Genomic DNA, 24664 nt, shown 5'->3' on the forward strand with positions numbered 1-24664 from the left:
TAACATGGACAATATGGTTTAGCAAAGCTTGTTCAACATTTTGCTACCTCCATCTTTTCAGCTGCAATTAAACAGCTACTTAAATTTGAGAGAAGCAAGACTTTAATGAAGAATGCTACAAGTTATGGACAATAATTAGTTCTCATTTTAAAAAAATTACAGAAAACACTTTACTGAAATTCTTTTTTCCTAAAAAGATAGTCTTTAAGGATGTCTGAGAGACAGCAAGCACAACACAGTACAAAAGGAGAAGGGAATGTTGAATTCCAGTGCAAGACACTAACACAGCACAATTAGGGAATCAGGCGGAAGCAACCATTTCACAAAGAATGGAATTAGGCATTTATACTCAATCAGGATTTTTTTAAGCTTTAAAAGTCCAGCATAAAGAAGGGAATTGGGAAGAGAGGATGGGGAGAGGGACTAAGCTTATCTACAATCACCATTTTACCAAAAAACACACTGGTTCAACCACGTGAGAAGTGGAGGTTAAACCTGCCTACATAGCCCAGCAAATAGAGCAAATGCCAAGGCAGTCACGTCTAGAAGTTGATGTCACAACTGGCTAAACAGTTTTTAAAGGGACTGATTCCACCAGGACTGGTCTCTCATCAACCTGGGCTCATGACAGATGAAGTTCCTTTGCATGTGCATCAGAAGGCCAAAGCTTTACCTGGAACAAGTTCGCTCCAAATAATGCTCATGTTGCTGGTTTTAACAGGTCTTGGAGTCAAAAGTGACTCCTAACATACTCCACCATTTCCTAGGAGAAGGTTCTACTGATTACCAGGGATTTAAATTCAAGCAAACCACTAAAGAAGGGAAATACTAATGGTATTCTGGCACTGTACAAGCTATGTGCCTGTCATCTCTGTCAAGGACATGGGGTGGACTTGGCTTTGTTTCTCAGCTCCATGATCTCCAACTGTGATGAAGTGGAACTGGGACCTCCCCCACATGGGAGGAAGATGCCCCAAATTCTCATCCCAGCCCAGCTTCTGAAAGAAACAGCAGACTACCAGGGACTATTATTAGGAACCATGCTCCTGTTAATTCTGTGGAAATGAAGGCCTGTTTCAGTTCATGCCAAGTCTTTTCATGGTCCGCCAGCGATCCTTAATCATCACAGCTGTTCGGTTAACAAATGGGTAGTTTTTAGAAATGGCGGCCCAGTTTCCTTCCCCGTACTTCTGCACTCCAGCCTTGACCCACTCGCTTTCCTCCACAGTCCACTTCTGCAAAAAAAACAAAAAAGCAAAGGATTTATCACAACCTGTCTTTCCACTTATTTATATTTTCATATAGTAAAGAGGTAAACTCAATCCTAGGAGAATAATCTGAACCCAAAGGAAGGATTTATACTTTTAAAACATGATATAGAATACAAGTTAACACCATGGATTTGGACATTTCCTAATTTTCAGTGTCCTGCCATTTCATCCTCAACTGATAACCATTTCTGCATTCAAAATTTCAAACGTGTGTTGTTCATGGTTAGGAAATGCGTCAGCTTTCTGACCACCTAGATTTTTCTTCCAGAGAGTAACTATTTAACTTAGTTTGGATTATCTGAAAATCACAAATAAAATTTTTTACCAGGTGCATGGGTAGTCTGTGCCTGTGAGATGTGGGTACTTATTTTATCTCTCTTCTACCTACACAACCAGAAGATATCAGAAAAGAGAATTTAAAATTACCTGCTTTCTTGTTATACTGGTTGTACTCTCTTCATCTGGTGCTGCTGGAAAACATTAAAAGTAGACTCATTTCAGAGCTTACCTTTCTTGGCACAAACCACAAGAAAAAGACATAAAACGTCCCCAAAGGGAAAACTTGATTCAAATTTTACAAACGTTGAGAAAAGAAAGGACATCACTAAAGGATAATTTGGTTTTGTCCTCTGCTTGCAAGATACCAATCATTTCAGTCCATGAGAATCTGTACAAAGCAAATACTTTATAATCAGGCATTCAATAAATGTTGGTTAATGATGGATTTCAGGCTCTCTAGTAAAACCAATATCATTTTCTAAACTTACTGAGGAACTGTGGTATTTAAAATCCTAATATATATATACACACATATATATATGCATGTGTATGTAATATATATGTGTATTTATGTGTGTATATATACACACATATTTGAGTGTGTATATATATAATTTCTGCTTTATAACTCCTTGTTAATTACTGCTTTGGAATAACACAGTTTTACTGTTTTTGAATTTCCAAATCCCTGATTGTTAGATATAAGTAAAATCTGGGGGCTTCCCTGGTGGTGCAGTGGTTGAGAATCCACCTGCCAATGCAGAGGACATGGGTTCGAGCCCTGGTCCGGGAAGAATCCCACATGCTGCGGAGCAACTAAGCCTTTGCTCCACAACTATTGAGCCTGTGCTCTAGAGCCCATAAGCCACAACTACTGAGCCTGTGAGCCACAACTACTGAAGCCCATGCACCTAGACCCCATGCTCCGCAACAAGAGAAGCCACCACAATGAGAAGCCTGCACACTGCAACGAAGAGTAGCCCCCACTCGCCACAACTAGAGAAAGCCCGCACACAGCAACAAAGACCCAACATAGCCAAAAATAAATAAATAAATACATTAAAAAAAAATTTGGCCCAATTCTTCAAACAAAAAGAATAGGGTAATAATTATTGCTTCCCACTCCAACAGACCATGTGAGTTCTGGTCAAACTCTACCCTCTCATCCTATGGAAATAGATCAGGCCTCAAAAACAGGGACCAAGATAATATTTTAAAGGACCAGAGGGCTACAGGAGGGTATACAAGTAAAATGGACATGCCATCTCAAGCCAACAAGAGCCAGTTAAAACGCTGCAAGAAAAGGCAAAGTTGCATAAATGTGAAACTTGCTACAGTGTCTGCCTCAGCAGATGCCACTGTCCCAGTAATGCTTCCTGAAGAGTGAAGAAAGGTGACTCAGAAAAAGGGATACTTACAGGAGCACATTATTTATTTTTAAATTATGAAGTATTTCATAACGTAGTAGAAGCCGATTTCTGAAACTGACTAATCTGGACTGCATCAAAAGTGGATGTTTTCTAGAACTTTTATATCCTGTTTTTAAAATATTTAATGCCACTTTTATTACTTCTCCGATTTTCTGTGTAATCTTCATTTTGCCAACTATGTTTTTGCCAATGAAAGGTAATTTTTAAGGGCAAAACCTTTGAGGTTGGCAAAGGATTACTGTTGCTGCTGTGTTACAAAAGTCTTCAGAATCTCCAAAACTAAGGTTTAGCATGTATGTATTTCCATCAGAGTGCAAAATATGTGGTGGGAGAGATCCTAATGCAAATACTATGAAGTTCAATATTAATTAAGGAAAAGTAAAGTTTCTCATCTTAGAAAAAAACACTTATATATAGAAACTGGTAAGAGATTATTTACTTAAATAAGACATGTAAGGAATGACCACTTCTACCTTTTCTAATTAAAAAACTTTAGGAAGAACATCAACTACCAATTAAATACAGGATTTATTAAACCAAACCAGGAGTTTTCTTTAAATATAAAGCATTGCTTTGATAGTCTCCATTGTTTAATGGGAAAAGACATAAAACTGATTCCTCATGAATCACAGTGAGGAACTTTTAAACTTTTTCTAGTTTGGAGACAAGCAATTTCTAGAACATTGATGTGACAGTAACATGCACCTACACTTCAGCAAGTGTCAAGGAGAGACCAATGAGAATCTTCTGGCTTACCCTGAACTTGAAACAGTTCGTCCTCTTCTACCCAAGTCTCTTTTTCTTCAACCCCATTAGAGTTGTTCCACTTGCCTTTGGGTACTCTGAGGGAACATCAGCGAGAGGACAAGGTGTAAAACAAAGTCATCCCAGGTCATCCCATACTCTGTCCTTAGCTCTACTCGTGGCCCTGTATTCCTCCCTGTTGTGCTGTGAGCACATTCGAGATTCACCTACACACAACTCCCAAATCTTGACCTGGCCGGGCCTCTCCATGTCAACATCCCCCAGGTTTCAGGACCATCTCTCAAACTCAGCACTGGATACATCACCATCCCCCTCAACGATCTGTTCATTTTCCTGTTGTTTGTTTGTTTGTTTGGTTGGTTGGTTGTTTGGTTTGGACTCTATTACAGATTTCAGCATTCTTCTAACCTAGAGCTGCAAACTCCTTCCCCTCCATCACAGACATGCTCTATTCCTATCTCTGGACTGTTCTCCTTTCCCTCCCCATTCCCCTAGTCCAAGCCCATGGTCCAATACCTTTCACCAGTATTACACTAGCCTCTTAACTGGAGTCTCTCCCCACTAGCCCCTTCCCCTTCCAAAGCCACCTGAACAATCATCCTAAAATTACCACATCCCTCCTCTATTCAGTGATGGCTCCTCACTGCCTAAACAATGAAGCCTAAATGCCCATATGGGGGAATCAAGATCATGCAGTTTGGCCCGTCAATTTCTCAGCAGTTCCTCCTGTCCCCACCAACACCCACACCGCTCTCTACTCCTCCTTCCTCCTGTAAGTTCTGTGCTTTCCTGCCTCTCTGTTTGCTGTTCTCTCTCCTTGGGATTCCCTTCCCTACGAAGTGAAGTCCTTCCCATCTTTCAAGGCCATCATTCTCAATGAAGACTGCCCAACACATACAAAAAGGCCCCACTCCTCTGCTCTTACGATAGTGCTTCCACTTTATTACACAACCGTATCATGACATACCCTTAACCATAAGCACCCTGACGGCAGGGACCATATCCTCATTTATCTACTTCAAACACCGGGCACAGTAACACACACCCTCATAGAAGCTGGAGAGATACTAGCTAAACTAATAATGAGATTATCAAAGAGCTGTAAAGGACTTATACCATCAAAGATTAGAATAGTAAGCAAACAAGAATCATTCCTGTGAACATGAAATTTTGAGTACTTGGGTGCAACCAAAAACAGTCCCAAACCTGAAAAATAATCCAAAACTCAAGTTATTAAATAAATGAAAATTATAGTCACTCTTAAAGAACATAGCACAAATCTGACCTCAGAATTATAGCATCCTTTACAAAACAAACATGGAAAGTATCTGAACTAAGTTTTGAAGAATTTATATAGATCAAAGTCACGGAAAAACCTGACCAAGAGAGTAGAAACAAACTGCTCTTTCCTTCCCCACTATAAAACAAATTTATTTTTAAGGCTGTCTGGGTATTTTGCAAATGAGTAATGAAAGCAGTTTGCTTAATAAGTGCATAAACTTGAAAAAAATTCCTTGAGTTCCATGAGTTTTCTATGCAATTACCTAAGTGGCTGGGACAAATGGTGGACTCTTTACTTTTCTTTATTTTTAAATTGGATCATATGCCCCAAAGGGTTATTTCTAAGAATAACTGATTTGCTTGAGACAAAGTAAAAAAAAAAAAAAAAAAAAAAAAAAAAATTACATGAGGTTTTTCCTTCTCAGGATATTAGCTGTGTCAATTACTATTCATAAATAAAGGTCAGACAGCATTACAGTTTAAGTTTTCCATCTATTTATCCAAGTCCTGGGATAAAAACTGATTTTAACCTCAGGGTTCATCATTTTCACCTAAGTGGCTATTCACTCTTCCTGCAGACAATCTTTGCAGATCACTTGGTAACTTTCTGCTCCTCCTCTGAACTCAGCATTTATTACATGTATAAACATTTTGGTATTTCTTAACTTCTCATGTTGTGGAAGGTGCTGAGACCTCGGTCCTCATCTTAACTGTTAGGTGGCCGTGCGGGCAAGCCGGGTCACTTCCTGGCTCATTGCGCTCCTAACTGGTGAAGTTAAAACTTGGTCTAGAGGGGCTGGCAAACTACAGCCTGTGGCTGCTGGTTTTTGTATAGCCCTTGAACTAAGAATGGTTTTTACATTTTCCAAAGGGTTGTAAAAAAAAAACCAAAACAGAAGAATATGCAACAGAGACACAAAGCCTAAAATGTTTACCCTTTGCTAGCCTTTTATAGAAGTTTTGTATGTGGCCTCTTAAATTGCAAGAACCAAGAACTGTTACTTTGTTTGGTTAATGAACTATCTAGTAAGCACTAGTTCTGTGCTGTGGGGGATATAAAAATCTAGTAGTCGTGGCCCTGCCGTCTAGGTGATAGACCCTAATCCTGCCTTCCCCTCCTCCGATTCCACTGGCCCAGCTTCCCCTGCGTTCTGACTGCTCACGGGGCAGCAGTCTCCAGCCATCCTCCTCTTCTCCTTTCCCTCAGTGTCTGTTCAAAAGCCCTCAGTGGTGTCTGCTCAGAGGCTTTTTCTGATTAGGTGTATTAGACTTATCTGGGGCACAGTTAGCAAAGCAGATTAGAGAACACTCCCCTGTCCCTTCTAATTCAGTAGACAGGAGCCTGGGAATATATATTTTTTTAAACACTGCACAGGTAATTGTGATATGAAGCCCCTCTTGAAAACCTCTGCCTGATTGATAGAATATAATAGGAACTCAGAATCTGGCCCATCTACCCATCCAGACTTTTCTCCCTTCATCCTCTCTGTGCCCTGTATTCTCCTGCCATACAGACTACATGACATTTTCCGGCTCATACGAGGCTTTCTTGTGCTGTAATTCAAGAGGCTCCTGTTTCCTAGAACCGACCTCCCAATATTGCTGGATGACCTATTCATTCTTCAAGGCCAGCTCAACACTTGCTCCTCTGTAAGGTTGCTCCACCCACAACTCTGCTGTCCAGGCCCAGCTCTTCTTCCCTGAAGCTCCCAAGTCACCTCACATATGCTTCGTTTAGAGCCGAGGTCACAGGATCCCTTTTTTTTGTAAAGGGCCAGTAGCACCTTCAGCTTTGCAGGCCTTACTGTCTTTGTTGCAACTACTCAACTCAACGTAGCATCAAAAGCAGCCACAGACAATACATAATTCATGGGTGTGGCTGTGTTCCAATAAACTTTATTTACAAAAACAGGCAGCAGGTGGATTTAGCCAAGGGGCCATAATTTGCCCACCTCTGCTTGAGAGTACCCATCATACTTCATACCCTTGACACATGAGAGAGGTATGTCTGAAACCTTCACAGAGTCTCCCATTTATAAAACCACTGTAATCATGCACTCTCTCCAGTTTTCTTGTCTGTTCATGGGAGCAATACTTATACTTCATAGAATTGCTGTGAGGGGTAGAGGAGATCAGGTATCAAATGAGAGTAATAGTGTGCTGACTGCATCTGCCTGCCCAGCCAATGACTCACCACTTCCAAATGCAGTAAGTGGTGCATATAGTGCAGATTTGTGCCCGAGTATAAATCATTTATCAGATGCCACAGCCCTACAGGGCACCCAGCACAAGCATGCCAGGGCACAGGTCCCCAAACAGCTGTAACAGAGAGCAGTAGTAGAGATGGCAATGACCTTGGGAGATCAGTGAGGTGATCACTTACAGCAGGGTGACCAGGGGAAATTTAGGGAGGAGGCAGAGTTTTAAGAGGCAGCTTGGTGTACATGGTATACAGGCCATGGGCTTTTGTGTCAAGACTGACTGGGATTAAAAATCCCAAAGCCCAATTTTGCCATTTTTGATCTGTGTGACTTCAGGTTAAGTTAGTTAACTTTTCTGAACCTTCCTCACCTATAAAGTGGGGCTAGTAAATCACTCACAGAGTGAGGAGTGTAGATATTCAGTAAGATAATACGTGAAAGTGCTTGGCCCGCAGAAAGTATTTAGTCAACATCAGCTTCTCTTCTCTTTGAAAGACAGATGGGATTCTGACAAGCAATGGTGGAGGAATGATAGTCCAAATGTGGGGAATGAGAGGCAGCAAGAAGAGTACAGTAGTAGAAACAGGGTTCCAGGGAGAGCAAGCAGACCAGTTTGCCTAGAGGAAAGATCCACAAGAGGGCACAAAGGGTAGCAAAACTGAAAGCCAGGTTGGGGGTCATGATGGGGAGCAAAATGAAGGCATTCTAACCACTGCCCCACAGAACCTAGCAGAATGTGAGAGATTAGTAATTACTGAATTTGCCAAGTCTCAAATGCTCACAGAACGTGCAAAACTATAAATATTCATAAATCTCTTTTAAGGATTAAAGTATAACGTGGCCCAATTCAAACAAACTTCCTTTAACAAACAAGACTAATATTTAGTAGTCAGGGCACTCAGAAGTTTGCTGAAAATGGAAGCAGCGGTGGGTAGGAGGCTCTGACACCCTTTCACCTCACTCCTGCCTAGTGCAATGCCTGGAAGCCCACATGCGGGGCGTCAGAACTGGCAGGACGGTTACGACGTCACTCCCCACCCTGAGTCACATTCTAGCAGTCTGAGCAAGCCTTGGTGGTGAATAACTTAGCTGAAAGTTACTTCATTCCCGGAAGCAATACCAGGCATAACCAGGACCACCAACCAGCCCCCAAACTTCTACAAAGAAGGTCTTCATACTTGGGATTCTTCTCCCCAGGGAGGGGTTGGTTGAGGATGGTGGGCTTGGATGGTGAAGCAGGAATCACTTCCTGGGAGGAGTCGAGGCCTGTGCTCGGCTCAGTGCTCTGGCTGTCCTCCTCCAAAACCAATCTGCTTATTGTCATGCGCTTGTTCTTGGGCTGCAGTTCAGAGCCACCCTCACCCTCAGCAGGGGCTGAACTTTCGTTTTCATCTTTTCTCGGTCTCTTGTTTTTGAGGGCTGGTGATGGTGGGCACACTTTATTAGGAAATACCATATCTTTCTGGTCCAGTTTTGAGAAGGCTGCCTCAGAATCTTGTGCACTGGAGAGAGTCTTGAAAGCTGCTTTCAGAGCCATAATTCCAATGGTGGTTGGAGTGTTCTGTAGCTGCCTACAAATAATGCAAACATAACAGAGATCAGTTTCACCATTGTGGATGCTTGTCCAAGCAGCCACAACTTTTTCAAAGTGGGAAGCTTCAAATTAGAAACTCCTCACGTTGAGAACTCTTCATTTAAAAAAAAAAAAAAAAACGGTGCGTGATACAAGCTTTATTTATAAAAGCTTCCATTTATAAGTGTTAAGCAGAGGCTTTAAATATGATATGTAAGTTGAACTATGGAGCTTAAACTTCAAGTAAGAGAACCCTAAAGGAACTAGGGCCAATGATACTCCCTCCAGAGACCTCTTCAGCCTGTGTGCTGTCTATGTCTAACCCATTAGTCTGCATGGACTAAAGCGGTGCTTTCCACAATGCAAGAACTCTGTGTAGTGCCTAACAACTACAAGTCCATCTGGACAACCAACTGATAATCCAGCAATCTCACCTTGAAGTCTAAACTCTTCTTCCAGCTGTCCTAGTCCAACCCTCATTGTGAGAGAAGTAAAAGACTGGTCTCCATTCTGCCCTCTTTCTCCTACACTACACTTATAAATGGGATCTTGAGAATTCTCAGAGTGAGAAGAGTGCCACACAATCTTGGAACAATGAGAAACTGCCTTTTCAAAATAAAGTTCATCTATCATTTGGATGTTTTAAGTAAAAACTGTTAGGAGAGGGCAAACTGGCAGCCTGCAGGCCAAACCCAGCTGGCAGATGTGTCTTGTCTAAGCTATTCAAGTTTTTTTTTTTTTTTTTTTTATTGGACTAACCGCCAACATTCAAAAATTGGGAAATCTCAAAAATTTTTTTTTGGACGTCTCACATAAAAATTTGAACTGAAGTTTGGACATCTCACATAGCAACACTCACACGAAGCTGGAAAGCAGTCCCGTGCTCTCAAATGTATTATCCTAGACCCACTTTGCTCCTTTACATCTCCTACTGGGCCCCCAAAGACATCTAAACGTGTGACCTCTGCTTTGTTAACTGGTCCTGGGAATCTGATTCACAAGTTTGAACACTGCATTAAGAGACGAGGTATCAACAGGGAGGCAAGGAGAGAGAAACAGAAGGAAAGAACCTTTGAGGAACAGCCAGTCAGGAAGTTCTGCCAAGGATCTGACATCCGTTTTCAATACTCCCATCTTCCCAGGATGTGCTCTGTAAATCCCACAGTACCTTCTACGAGTAACCCAGTAACATGTTAAGAGGTCAAACCACTGATCCTGCTCGAAGAAGACGACTGTGCTTCCCACACATCACCCCAGTATTTCAGCCAACATCACAAAAGGGCATCTCTCTCACCTGGCAGGTTCTCTGAGTGGCTTTTCCACAGGCTCTGGTGCTGGCTGTTTATCTTCCTTCACTGTGGCTGAGGTGGAAGACTCAGATTTCAAAGCCTTTCTGGCCATCTGGGAAAGGAACGATGTCAGGAAGAGGAAGTCACAGAATTTCATTAACTCTACTTCTTTCACCATGAACATACTCAATATGTAAGCACGTTCACTTACATATCCAATTTAGGCATAGACTAGAGGAGGACATAAAAAGGGAAAGAACTTCCAAGAATTATCTCAAATTTCTTCCTCCCTTCCTTCCCTCAAAAAATGGCTCACAGTTTTCTATACTAAAGGAGAACTCAATCTGAGTGGTGCTAAAAGCATCTTGGTTCCAAGAATTCTGAAAGGTTATTTTGGACAACAAATACTTAAATGATTTGACTTTGTATCTCCTCTTCTATCCTTCCAATCTCATCCCTAATTTAGTTTCTGAATACCTAATAGACCTTTGGGTCATATGCAAAAGTCAAATCTTTTTTTTTTTTTTTTTTTTGAAACTTAGGGATGACTGATGTCTACATTAATGTCTTTTAGTTTGTGTATAGAATTTTTCATGACCCTGTTTCCACAGATGTTTTGCCTATTAACAACTCTTTGAAAATCCTTACTTGTACCACATGAAGCCCTCAGTAGGCCAATCTTGCTCTAACTCCAGCTGTTCCTCTGTCACCCTCAGACTGAAGTTTTACACATTTCCAGTCAGTCCAGTATCATTCCATTTTAGATTGCATGTCTGTAAGGAGTGGTATCTTAAGAGCTGAGAATTCTGTCCTCAACAGAAACAGTGACAGGTTATTTTCCAGCTACCTGAATATGAAGGAAAGGTTCCTAGGCCAGGCTCAAGTATCCTGACACTTGCTCCTTGAACATTTGCTCCTTGAACACTCCAAACTATCTGCTTTACAAATAATTTTGAGAATTGCCAAATGATTGCTAGGATCACTGACACTATCCTGATATGGGCCTTGCAGATCTACTGTTAGGAACTAGGATAATTTGAACACTCTCAAAATCCTTGTTTAAAAAAAAAACTCTCTCACTCAGTTCATGGTCCACCTTCTATGACAGACTAGGTTCTAATTCTTCCCTGTGCTGTCTTGAGCCTCACTACATCCATTCTTTGTGCTTATCCCTTTGATCCAGTTAAAGTATGTCTTCATTTGGCCTCTCTTGCTAATCATACTCTAGTCACACTTTTCTCCAGTTATGCCTCCTTCCTGTCAACAACCCCATCATACCACATCTATCAACCGCTCTTCCTCTCCCAGACTTAACTCAGATTTCATCTCCTTTGGGAACCACCAACAGTTGTAATTGAATGTTCTCCTACTTTAACCACACAGATGAATCCTACATAGAGGAAGTAAAAATGGGAGGTGAGGGAAACCAGGAATGTTGCATTTGCCTCTGCCAGGATCTCTGCTTCTGAATATTTAAGGCATTTAATTAAGAAAGATAGCACATATAATTCAGTTTTTTCCACACATTTACTCTTTTCACTTTAAAAAAGAGCTGCCCTTTTCTAATTGCCTACACATCCTCCAGGCTACATCACAGTTATGGGAAGAGAAGGCCAAGCCCCACCGTGAGGAGGTAGGGCTCTGCATCATCCAGGTGACTCTCCAGGAAGCGCAGCATCTTCTGCTGGAAGGTTTCGTAGGAAAAGTTCTGGATAACAGGGTGGGCCAAGTTCTTTTCACGGATAATGTTCAGGAGATCATTTCTCAGCTTCTACACAAAGGACCAATTTTTGCAATGTGAGAAAGAAAAACTCCAGTAAAAATTCAATGATGATGAGTTAAAACAACACTATCAGAACTTTCACAGTGCTGTCAATGAATATCACTGGTACACATAAAAGAAGCGAAGCCTACCACAATGTAGAACAAGTCAAAAAATTACTGATCAGCCACAGTAGGTTACTATGTAGCTATAAAAAAAAAAGGATGAAGAACTTAGGATCTAAAGTACCTTTATGCTTTTACATAAAGATTTTTAAACTTCCAAAAAAAGAAAACCAAAAAGGATGAAAAGCTCCCTATGTACTAATATAAAAAGATCTCCAAGATATATTAAGGGAAAAAAGCAATTTACAAAATGCTCAAATTAGTGTGTAGAATATGCTCACATATGTATATGGGAAGAACAGGAAGAATGGATATCTGTGTATGTCTGTATATATACACACATGCATACTTATTTGCTTGCATATGCACAGAATATCTCTGTTAAGAATAAAAGAAAAAAACATTGGTTGCCTCTAAGGAGAGGAACAAGATGGCTAAGTCAGACATGAGAGAATTTTCACTAAGCTCTTTTGTTGTACCTTTCGAATGTTGTATTACATATATGTATTAGCTTTTCAAAAACTGAAAATTTATATTTATAAAGGAAAAAAAAATAAGAGCAGGGTACCAACAGAGCTTTTTTTTTTTTTTTTTTTTTTTTTTTTTTTTTTTTTTTGTATGGGGGCCTAAACATTGGTTGCCTCTAAGGAGAGGAACAAGATGGCTAAGTCAGACATGAGAGAATTTTCACTAAGCTCTTTTGTTGTACCTTTCGAATGTTGTATTACATATATGTATTAGCTTTTCAAAAACTGAAAATTTATATTTATAAAGGAAAAAAAAATAAGAGCAGGGTACCAACAGAGCTTTTTTTTTTTTTTTTTTTTTTTTTTTGTGGTATGCGGGCCTCCCTCTGCTCTGGCCTCTCCCGTTGCGGAGCACAGGCCCCGGACGCGCAGGCCCAGCGGCCATGGCCCACGGGCCCACGGGCCCAGCCACTCCGCGGCATGCGGGATCCCCCCAGACCGGGGCGCGAACCCGGTTCCCCTGCATCGGCAGGCGGACGCGCAACCACTGCGCCACCAGGGAAGCCCCCCAACAGAGCTTTTGACACCAGAAAATAGAAGAGTTAAGTCCTCACCAAGGCAGATTCTCAAGTCTGCAGGATCAGCGTTTATGTAAAGTCAGAAGTGTTAATACCAGTGCTGATCACTAAAGTTCGGTCAGAAACCTGACAGAAATGGGCAAGTAAATGATTTATGTAAATTTTTCAAACAAATTTTTGAAAAGCCATTCTAACAGTAAGTTATCCTGGATATAAAAGGCAACATGCTCAAGGTGCTGAATATTTAAAGGCGAATATTTAGATAACATTCCTGACAGAGAACCCTTTCCCTGTTTCCCCACAAAAGGCAATGAGCTGGATTTAGGTCACGGGAGCAAAAATATATCAAATTTACCTGAGTTGTGGGGTCCTTGGACATATGTTTTTTCAAAATTTTTGAAGCCTTTTCAAATTCTTTGTTTTTGATACAAATAATGACTGCCTACAAAAGGGGGAAAAAGACTTTTTTTTAAACTGTTGTAATAATGAAAGGTATAATTAGAATATCAAATATCAAAATAAGCTCAACTAAAAAGTAAAACTGAGTCTTACATACCCAAGAACTTTTTCACATTCTATCAAATTCCTGTATTTAAAAACTAACAATTATTATTCAAGCGTATGAACAACCGTACACTCTCTTTCAGTGTGTAAGATGGTAGATTTTCAACATTACATTGGATTAAAAAAAATAGCTGATAAAGCAAAATCTGATCTCCTGGATTACAGACCATTTACCCAATCTGCATAGGGCCTCCTAAGGAAAGGCAAAATGGACAGGAGTCATCCCAGGTCTCCAGAACAATTGGTTTTGTTCTTTTCGGATGCAAAAGCTTTGATGTAATGGGGGGAATGAGAGGAGGAGATACTGTGGGGGGTGGGGAGGAGGGGAATAATTTGCTGACCACAGAGTTCTGCTAATTCCATCCAGGAAAGGCCTGAGGCCAGTTCGCTAGGAGAACCAGCACAGCCTCTCATACTGTAAACCCCAGCGGGCCAACTCCAGTTAAAGTGTGCAGGGAATTGCTGAGACAAACCCAGCTCAGCCGCAAGCAGCAAAGAAAGGACAAAGTTTCAGGTAGGATAAGAAGGTCTCATCAGCCACAGAGAAAAAGGAGAATCCTTCGGTCAAGACACCTCAAGAGAACATATGTGGAAGGCAAATAACAGTGATTGAAAATTAAAAAGGATATTTAAAAAACGTATGTGCACTTTTTAAAAAAATTAGAAAAGCGAGGAAAAATTGGGACCACCTGGAGTTATCTAACAGGATAAAGTAGCTACCTTAAATCCAGTCTCAAAGAAACATATCTCGAGAACACACGAAAAAGGGAAGGAAAACTGGTCCATAGATATTTTCAGTCTTCACAGGGAAGAATTTAAGGAGAAACATACAGACCAAGAGAAGGAGGACTAGCAAGGGAGTTCAGAAAGTACAACTCTCTGGTGCTTCTGTCCTCCCCATGCTGAACACAGCCATACAGGGCAAAGGAAACTGGTGTCAAACGCTTCTGAAGAGCAGGCACAACACTAAGTTCCTACTGCCAGGGAGGGAACAAAGTAAATAAGTCTTTTCATTTTAATCAGATCATCATATTCACTTTTACATCATTTTCAGCAGAAAAACTATACTAAGACTATATTTACTTTCTTGAAGCATACAAAGGTTTTACTTTTTATAAATCGTTTAGGTCCTATTACGTTGGGTTTTTTTAAAGATTTTTTTTGATGTGGACCATTTTTAAAGTCTTTATTGAATTTGTTACTGTATTGCTTCTGTTTTATGTTTTGGTTCTTTGGCCATGAGGCACTGGAATCTTAGGTCCCCAACCAGGGATCGAACCCACACCTCCCGCATTGGAAGGCAGTCTTAACCAGTGGACCGCCAGGGAAGTCCCAGGTCCTATTATGTTTTAAAATGTTATTTAACTTGCATAAAGTAAAATTAACTCTTTTTTGGCATACTGTTCTAACACATGTATCAACTTCTGTAACCACCACAATGATACCAAAAAACCATGGATCCAATAAACCTCCCTTGTGCTGCACTCTGTAGTCACCTCCTCCCCATCCCTAACCCCTGATCTTTTCACTGTTTCATCTCTTCAGAACGTCATATAAATGGAATCATACAGTATATATGAAATCACACAGCTTAATTTTTAAAGGATGTAGCCTTGAGTCTGCCTTCTTTCCCTCAGTATAATGTCCTGGAGATCTGTGTTGTTGCATTATCACTAGTTCCTGCTATTTTATTGATGAAGCAGTGTTCTGTTGTATGGATGTACCAGTTTGTTTATCCATTCACCCACTGGAAAAACAGTTGGGTGGTCTGCAATTCAGGTGATTATGAATAGAGGTGTTAAAACATTTATGTACAGGTTTTGGTGTGACCATAACTTCATTTCTCTAAGGTAAATACCCAGGGGTGGGACTGCTGGGTCATTTGGAAAATGCATGTTTACAAGAAATGGCCAAACTGTTTTCCTGAATGGCTTATACCATTCTGCACCCCATCAGCAATGTATGAGGGTTCCAGTTGCTCCATATTCACACTAGCACTTGTTAGTGTTAGTAGTTTTTAAAGTTTAGCCACTCTCATAGGTATGTCCCAGTATTCTCTGTGGTTTTAATTTGTATTTCCCTATTGACTAAATGATGAGCATCTTTTCATGTGCTTATTTGCCATCTGTGTATTCTCTTTGGTTGTTTCTTTAAAATAGGGGTGTTTGTTTTCTTGTTCATTTTCAGAGTTCATTTTCTGAACAGTGTTTTTCTCAGAACAAAAGTTTTAATTTTGATGAAGTCCACTTTATGCTCTTGTAGATCTTGCTTTTAGTGTCGTATCTAAAAACTTTTTGCCTAAGTCCAGGACACGAAGATTTTTTTTTTCATGTTTTCTTCTAAAAGTTTTATAGCTTTACATTTTACGTTCAGATTATGGTCCACTTTGAATCAATTTTTGTATGAGTTTTAGGTCAAGGTTCATTTATTTTTTGCATAGGGACATCCAGTTGTTTTAATTCCAGTTGTTGAAGACTATCCTTTTTCCGTTGAATATCTTTTTCCATTGAAATGCCTTCACATTTTTTGTTAAAAATTGATCAGTGGGTCTATTTCTGGACTCTCTCTTCTATTCCACGAATCTATATATCTACAGTCATAAGTACTGTAGCTTTATAGTAATTCTTTTTTAAAAAAAATAAATTTATTTATTTGCTTATTTTTGGCTGCATTGGGTCTTTGTTGCTGCACGCGGGCTTTCTCTAGTTGTGGCGAGCGGGGGCTACTCTTCGTTGCAGTGCGCGGGCTTCTCATTACGGTGGCTTCTCGTTGTGGAGCACAGGCTCTAGGCGCACGGGCTTCAGTAGTTGTGGCTCGCGGGCTCTAGAGCGCAAGCTCAGTAGTTGTGGCGCAGAGGCTCAGTTGCTCCGCAGCATGTGGGATCTTCTCGGACCAGGGATTGAACCTGTGTCCCCTGCATTGGCAGGCGATTCTTAACCACTGAGCCACCAGGGAAGCCCTATAGTAATTCTTAAAATTGGGTAGTGAGTCCTCCAGCTTCATTCTTCTATTACAAAACTGTTTTTGTTATTTTAGTCCTTTTTTTAACCTTACTATATGTCTTTTAGAATCAGTATCTACAGAAAATCCTGCTGATATTATGATTAGAATTATATTAAATCCATAGATTAATTGGAGAGAACTGACATCTTAACTGTATTAGGTCTTCCAATCCATGAACAGGGTATGTCTTTCCATTTAATAGGTTGTGATTTCTTCATTAGCATTTTGTTTTTTTCCACATACGGATCCTATACATGTTTTGTTAGACTTATACCTATTTTTCTTTTCTTTTTTGGAGCTATTGTAAATAACTGTTCTGGTAATTTCATTGCAGATTTTCATTTTCATTTCATTTCACTGCTAGCATATGAAAATATGATTGATTTTATGTGTTGATCTTGTATCCTGCAGTCTGGCTAAACTTACTTATTATAGCTTTTTTGGTATATTCCATGGAATTTTCTGTATGGGTAGCCATGTCATCTGGAAAAAGGGACAATTTTATTCCTTCTTTTCCAATCTGTTGCCTTTTCTTTTTCTTGACTTACTGCACTGGCTAGGTCTTCTAGTATGATGTAGAGTGGAAGTGGTGAGAACAGACACTTTTGCCTTATTTTGGATATTAAGGTCAAAGCATTCCATTCTTCACCATTAACTATGATGTTACCCGTAGTTTTTTTTGTAGATGCCTTTTATCAGGTTGAGGAAGTTCCCTTCTATTCCTGGTGTGCTGAATGTTTTTACTATGAACTAATGTTGAATCTTGTCAAATGCTTTTTCTTCTTCAATTGATATGACCATATGGTTTTTCCTTTGGACCAACAGGGTAAATTACATTCACTGATTTTCAAATACTGAACCAGCCTTGCATTCCTGGGGCTTTAGTTTCCCTATTCTGCCACACACTAACTGCATCTGCATCCAGGACTAAGCATCAGGATAGACAGTAAAAAAAAAAAAAAAGGAATGGAATCCACTTCAAGCTCTGGGAATCACAGCTTCACTGCTAAAGAGAAAGGGTTCTCTTCCTTTAGGTTTAGGTGCCTGCCCTCCTGCCACTGTCATCACTGGGTCACTGCTGCTACCAGTGTAGTATTGCCTGGGTGCTAGGATAGAGAAGGGAAAAAAGGAAAAAAAAAAAAAAAAGAGATTTCTTCCACCCTCTCTGATCCTTAGCAGATCCCCTTTCCTGCTCTTCAGACCAGAGAGAGCCTCTCTTGGAGTTCTTTCTATTCACACCTGGGGTGCACTACCAGGTTTCAGGATCCTTCAAGTCCAGGCCTGGTGATACCGGAAAGGGAAAAAATGGTAATCTACTCATCACCAGTTTGGTGGACCTTCATATTCTGGTCTTCTCCATTAGCTTACTACCCTTTACATTTCTGAGTTCTCCATTCATTCTGTCCAGGATTTATACTTGCATTAAGAAAGACAGAAGAAGGGCTTCCCTGGGTCCAATGGTTAAGACTCTGTGCTTCCACTGCAGGGGGCACAGGTTTGATCCCTGGTCAGGGAACTAAGATCCCACATGCCACGTGGTGTGGCCAAAAAAAAAAAAAGAAAAGAAGAATATGCTTATCTTATCTTTCCCAGAACTGGAACACAGCTCCTACTATGTTTAATTTGTGAAACAAGAAAGGAAATGTGAATGTTTTCAAAATCTTAATTGAAAGTCTGCCTCCGAAGTTTGTACTATGAGCTTTTTTAAAACTATGCATTAATTTCCTGGGAAGTTTTTTCATTTGTTTCTGTTTTTTAAGAGATCAAACTTTGCTTTTTGAAAACTTGAAAGTTTTTGAAACAAGTATAATTTCTTCTCTTATGTTTCTGTTAAGGTTCTTACCATCTAAGCAATAGCAATGGTCTCTGGCTAACTTAAACAAAAGGGAAATTCCAAGCACAGATTTTCAATATAGGTGAGATAGGTTTGTGTTGGAGGCAAGGCCAGAAAGGACATAAGAAGAGAAAACCATACTCACAGAAGTGAAGAAAGGCTAAAAAAGCAAACTCACCAAAGAAACCAGGCTGTTATGGGAAGCACAGATGCTCAAAGAGCCCTGACAAAGCTTTTTGTTTCAAGAATTAAAGTTTTAAGACATTGTGTCTGATGCACCAGCCCCTCAAACATGGTAAGGTCCTCAAAGAAAATCAAGGTGCTATTACCAAAGGTACACAGCAAAAGCAAAACCTAAATGCTTCCCAAGAACATGCCATATATGTTACTCTCTCCTGTTCACAGAAATCTGAGGCATCTCTCTTTTAGTTATGAAAAGAAAACCAACGTAGTCTCAATATTATTATCAGCTTATAGAAGCAATTCTCAAACTTTTTGGTCTCAGTCTTCTTTCTTTATACTGTAAACTGTTAATGAGGACCCCAAAAGAGCTTTTGTTTATGTGGGTTATATCCATTGGATTTACTGTATTAGAAATATAAAACTGAGAAAAATTTAAAATATTTATTAATTCATTAAAAAATAACAAACTCATTACAGGTTAACATAAATAACATACCTTTATGAAAAATTACTTATTTAATAAGACAAAAGTTTAATGAGAAGGGTGGCATTGCTTTACATTTTTCCAAATCTCCTTAATATCTGGTTTAATAGAAGAAAGATGGTATTCTCATATCTGCTTCTGCATTTCTTCTGTTGTGATATGTTGTTTTGGTTGAAATATATTAAAAAATCTGGCCTCACACAGATATAAAGTTGGAAAAGGGAGTAGTATTTTAATAGCTCTTTCAGAAAATGTGGACATTCTTCTTTGACTCTACACCAAACTTTGGCAAGTGAACTCTTCATGGTTATTACATTAAAATCTGTTAGTCTGTCTTGCACTTCTAATGGATCTGTTACCCATGAATGATTTTGCAATACAATTTATCGATCATTTGGAAATTACTGGTTTACTGAGTTATGATCTTCCAAATGTTGATACATTCATTAAAAATCTTTTAAAAATCACAGTTGTTAATATCACCATCAATCATATCAGAAAAGTCTGAATATTGGGAAGCTACAAAGCACATGAATATGTTTTCCAAAATTCTAATTTTCACCTGAAAGCTTGAATTTTACCTCTGCCAACAAATACTGTCACTTGTTTTCCTTGAAGTGACTGCCAGATTACCACATCTGAATAACCAAAGTTTGTCAGTTATTTCAAGTAAAAATGGTATTCCATTACAAAAGCAGCTAGATCAGCAGCATGCAACTCAATCACACAAGTACTTATCCGGAAGAAAACCATCATGTTTTGGTATGCAGCAGAAATGCTACAGAAAAACTTCCTATATTGTCAGACGAAATACTGGAAAAACGTCTGCTCAAGACTTAATAAAATTAGTAATTTTTACTGCTTCATCAAAGACATTCTTAATTGAAACTGGCTGTTTTTTATTTTTTAAACTGCAAGCATGTGGCAATGAAGAATACAATGACTACCAGTACAATTTACCACTGCCTTGGTCACGGTCACACTAAGGCACCAGAAATTTTACCCATCACTGTTTTTGCATCATCAATGTAAATGTCAGTGCACTGAAAATCTCAACTAACATTTTGACATTATTATAAAGATAGTTTTGACCCCTGAAAGGGTCCCGAAGACCTGCAAAGATCCCTGGATCATACATTGAGAAGCTCTAACTTAACAAACAACTTATTTGATAAACTTTTTTAAAAATTTAATAAACTTTAAGATAAATTGCTGTGATAGAGATCTTAAAAATGCAGCAAAAAGCTTCAATGAGCCTAGGCATTCCAAGGTAACAAATTCTATGACTAAATGAGAAATTAAAAAAATAAATCAAAGATACATGTGATACGGTATCATTTAATAACTTGGATATCAAGGTAATAACTGTGGTAGCCAGCCTCTAAGATGGCTCCCAATGATACCCACCTCCTGCACAGTGCCATTCCACCCACAAATCCAGCTGGTCAGGTCTGTGTAGCCAAGAGCATATGGCAGAAGTGATATGTCACTTCTGAGATTAGTTTATAAAAGACTACAGCTTTCTGTCTTGGGCTCTTGTTCTCTGGGATCCTCTAGGGGAAGCAAGCTACCTCGTTGTAAGTAGCCCTACAGAGAGGCGAGGAGCTGAAGTCCCCAGCCAACAGCCGGCGAGGAAGTGAGTCCTGCTAACATCCATGTGAGGGAGCATGGAAGCAGACCCATCAGTCCTGGTTGAGTCTTGAGATGACTGCAACCCTGGCAGGCAGCTTGACTATAATCTCATGAGAGACCTCGAGTAGGAAACACAGCTAAATCACTACCAGCTTCTTGACTCTTGGAAACTGAGAGATAATATTTATTGTTTTAAGCTGTTAAATTTGGGGTTGATGATAATATTTATTGTTTTAAGCTGTTACATTTGGGGTTAATTTGTTACACAGCAGTTAACAGTAATATAGTAAGTAACAAGAGATCTGGTACCTGGTGGAAAATGATAAAGCAGAAGGGAGTCAACATAAGAAAATGGTTGACTATTTTAAGGGAATCTGGATTTTGCTAATAGATTTTTCCTAATGAAGCCCCCAAACAAGAGATCTATGAACTTAAATAATAAATATTCAACTGAAAGATAAAAGCCCACAGACTCTACCAGAAGAGCAGCCAGAAGACAGATCTATACCTCTTGTGTTCTGAAGGAGTTGCATTTCTGAATTAGCTGGCTACTTCACAGCAGTTACATGAATTACCCTGAGCTGGTACCACTTCTTCCCATCCAAAAGATCCTTAGCTATTCTGAAAGTAGCCCTGGATTTCTCCTCCCTTGCTAATATGTCTTTTTTGGCATTTTACCTCCAACGCAAACCTGACTTACCTATACTAAAAATCTATTCTTGCAATCATTCCTCCTTGAAATTGGAATTTTCTAAGCATTCTTTGTAAGACCAACAGTAGTTCCTGCCCAAGGTCCTTAACTGAATAAATAAAATATCTGCACCCCACACACAGTTTTTTAACTGTTGTTTTTTTAAACAGGGTGTCTGAGTACCCAGCACATAGCCAAGGGCCAGAAAGTCTTTGCTAAACAAGGTTTTGTCCCTTACCCCCACCCCCCACCCCCAAGATCCCATGCTTTTACGAGGTGCTGTTATCTTTTCTTACCAATTTCCTTACTTTTACCGCCAAGGCAATGCTGAGCTGTTGTCCTTCAGTCCCCACCTCTGCATCTGCTTCCACACCCCCAGCCTTGGTTATTGGAGAAGAAAAAGCTTTTTCTGACTGGTTTCCATGGCTGCTTCAATGTTTTAAATATAAATAAGTTCCACTACTTGAAGCTACCTGAGCCATGACATAGTTCCAGTCCCAAATTCCTAGACACTCTACAAGCTTTTTTCTTGTCGAGAACACTGCCTTCGCCAGCCTTCTACCACTACTGTTTTTCGAAATGGCTGATTATCTCAGCACCTCTGATTCTGTCTGTTCAAGGGGAATGTTCCCTAAGCCTCTTTCTGCAATTCCATGAAAGAGCTCAAAGCAGTCCCACATTTCCCAAGGCACCAGCTATTCTCCTTGGTCTATAATAAGGGTGACAAGATCCTAGGTCAGTTACTTTTAGCCCTTTCACGATGCTGCTCTGAATGGTAATAATAACCTACAACATGTCATTCTTCAGTGCCAACTCACTTCCTGTGTACTGTGGCCCCTCCTGCCAGGGCCACAAGGGAGACCACCAAAATCACAAAAGCTGAGCACCTGCCATTAACAGTTCTTTCCAAGTCTGGGCTAGGAAGGGGTCTCCTGATGAAATAACATCTGTGTGTGTGAGTTATGTGTTCTGAGTGTGCTGACTTGCTCTCTCTCCATCCCTGTTTGTCCTCCACCCCTCACAAAAAAGATAAGCACTGATTCCTCAAACACCTCTGATCTTTGGTAAAAGAAAAAAAAAATTTAAAATAGAGCCTTACAGCCTCCTTGACCAGTTTTCTACTGGATTCGACCACTGCCTCTGTCAGTGTAAATTCCGTTTTAATCATCTCCAGCACATTGATAGCTGATTCCAGTGGTGTGAGCTCAGCCTCCATATCAAAGGAACAGTCTAGGACAAAGAGCACAATTTTCACTTTAACCTATTTTCTAAAGAGCAGAAGAATTATGTTCAAATATATATATATGTATATATACATATATATATATAAAGAAAAGAAACATGCAAATATAGTAAGATTTGCATTTAATTTGCTTACATACTGGCTACACGATTACAAACATGTTAAGGGTCCAAACTCAAATCCATGAATTTCAAGTGACTAATTTTCAAGACAGGTGAAAAGTTATTTTTTAACACATGCATCTGTATCTCAAATGGCAGGATCAGATACAAACGGCCAGAAACTAAAGATCATTTTGCTAAACAGCTGTCAAGTTCAATTTAGGAAAAGAAAAAAAAAGTGCTCATACTTTAAAAACACTCTACTATGGAGGAAAAATGGCCATCTTCACATAATTCACTTTAGATAGCAACAGAGTTGGGGCGAGCAAAAAACAGGTGGGAGGAAATAAAAAACACAGAAAAGCAGCCAAGAGAATACTAAGTGGAGAAAACTAAGGCCAGAGAATAAACACCGTGATTGAAACATAGCAGCCCACCTTAACCCTGAACCCTTCAGTCTAGGATGTAAGTTTGAAAACAACGTAACCCTAAATAAGTGAAGCCCAGAGAAGAACATAAAAAATAGCCATACCTAAATTTTCCCCTTCTTCAATGCGCGACAGACACTGCATAACCCGCAGCAGCCGAGACACGGTATGCTCCTTCCCCAGGGGCCTGACAAGCAAAGCTGGGAAAGAAGACATCGTTGGCTCGGCGACCCCCAGCCGCTACACTCGGGCCCCACAGATCACCTTCCCAGGAGCCCCAGCCTCCTTCCCCAGGCCCGGCCCTCACCCTGCATGATGTCCCGGATCTGCCTGAAGTCCCCGTACCGGCTACCCCGAAAGGCCCGCAGCGCCTCGTGGAAGTAGAACTTGAGCACCCAGCGGTTGACTGCCTCCTCCAGCCGCGCCTCCCCCGCGCCCCGCTCCGCGGAGCCCCCCAGCCCCGGTGCGTGGCGCCCCCGCCGAGCCCGCCCGCCGCTGCGGGACGCCCGCCTGCCTGCAGCCCTCCCGCTGCTGTCGCTGCTCCCGCCTCCTCCCGCCATCGCGTCCGATCGCTGCGCGCCCTCCCTGCCGGGACGCTTCTTCGACTGTGACGCCGCCGGGTCACGCACGACGCCCGGGCCGGAAGAGGAGCCCGCCGTCCCGGCTCCCGCGGCCATGATACGGACGGCGTTGCGAGCCGCCCGCGGGCTTCTGGGAGGGCAAGGACCGATCGCTCCCAGCCTTCCTCTAGGACCCCGTAGTTCCCGGTGTGCCGGCCGCAATGCCTGCTGGGACTTGAAGTCCATGCTGCCCAGACGGGTAAACCAACGGCGGTTGGCGGTGCCGACTTTGCTCCGAAATTGTGGAACGCTATACTAGAGACGCTGGGCTGTGTATAAAATATTGAAAAATAAATGTGTGCAGCTTATTAAACATTTTTAAAATCGTGAAATGTAAAATGCAGAGTGGAAACTTTATTAAAGTTTACATTTTAACAAGTAAAGCAAAAGGCCAGTGTTAACCCAGCCGAGGTCAAGAAATAGAATATGGCCGGCACCGCAGGAACCTCTAAGACATATAAGACGTATAATTAGAAAAAAATTGTTTTTCTTTTCCTTAAAATTTTTCTCTTTTTAAATTTTTGGGTTTTTTTCTTTTTTTAATTCTTTTTTCTAGGACATAGTTTTTAAATTACAAAAATAGCACATTTAGAACAATTAGAAAAAAATAATCAAAACGTTAACATTTAAATCAGCCATAATCCCACATGAAAAGGTAAGTTGGCATTTAGGTTTATAGCATTCCAATGTCTTGTATACCTATTTGTGTGTGTGTGTGTGTGTGTGTGTGCGTGCGCGCACGCAAAACTGAGATTATACTATGTATATTTTATATAACCTTCATTTTGCATTTTTCCATGTCATTAATTTTTTTTTTTCTACAGTATCTTTAGCGGCTACATAGCATTCCAATATATGGA

The 24664-nt window shown here is 40.4% G+C and overlaps 2 protein-coding genes across 3 annotated transcripts in view; one reads left to right on the forward strand and one right to left on the reverse strand.

Annotated features, from left to right (window-relative positions):
* NIP7 (nucleolar pre-rRNA processing protein NIP7) overlaps positions 1-24664 on the forward strand; it is a 72446-nt gene that overhangs the window by 12837 nt on the left and 34945 nt on the right. The window lies entirely within an intron of this gene.
* Positions 88-23876, reverse strand: TERF2 (telomeric repeat binding factor 2). Of its 2 annotated transcripts, none has more exons than XM_024124901.3 (10): positions 23492-23876; positions 23289-23384; positions 22512-22642; positions 13377-13463; positions 11714-11860; positions 10095-10201; positions 8406-8798; positions 3737-3822; positions 1698-1738; positions 88-1235 (listed from the first exon to the last, which is right to left on the reverse strand). In XM_024124901.3, the coding sequence occupies exons 1-10, from the start codon at positions 23859-23861 to the stop codon at positions 1077-1079; spliced, it is 1617 nt and encodes a 538-aa protein (XP_023980669.1). In that variant the 5' UTR covers positions 23862-23876; the 3' UTR covers positions 88-1076. The 2 variants fall into 2 exon arrangements, with proteins under 2 accessions (XP_023980669.1, XP_023980668.1); XM_024124900.2 differs by having other exon boundaries at positions 1698-1741.

This window comes from Physeter macrocephalus, chromosome 17, assembly GCF_002837175.3.
Source record: "Physeter macrocephalus isolate SW-GA chromosome 17, ASM283717v5, whole genome shotgun sequence".
Lineage (NCBI taxonomy): Eukaryota > Metazoa > Chordata > Mammalia > Artiodactyla > Physeteridae > Physeter > Physeter macrocephalus.

Bases quoted from the DNA above. Each gene is read 5' to 3' on its own strand.
- TERF2 (XM_024124900.2), bottom strand. From the start codon at position 23,861: ATGGCCGCGGGAGCCGGGACGGCGGGCTCCTCTTCCGGCCCGGGCGTC. The intron at 22,643-23,288 runs GTATGGCTATTT...TCTTTGTCCTAG, and splicing joins TGAAGAAGGGGAAAATTTAG to ACTGTTCCTTTGATATGGAG. The intron at 3,823-8,405 runs GTATGAAGACCT...ATGTTCCCTCAG, and splicing joins CCTGGGGAGAAGAATCCCAA to AGTACCCAAAGGCAAGTGGA.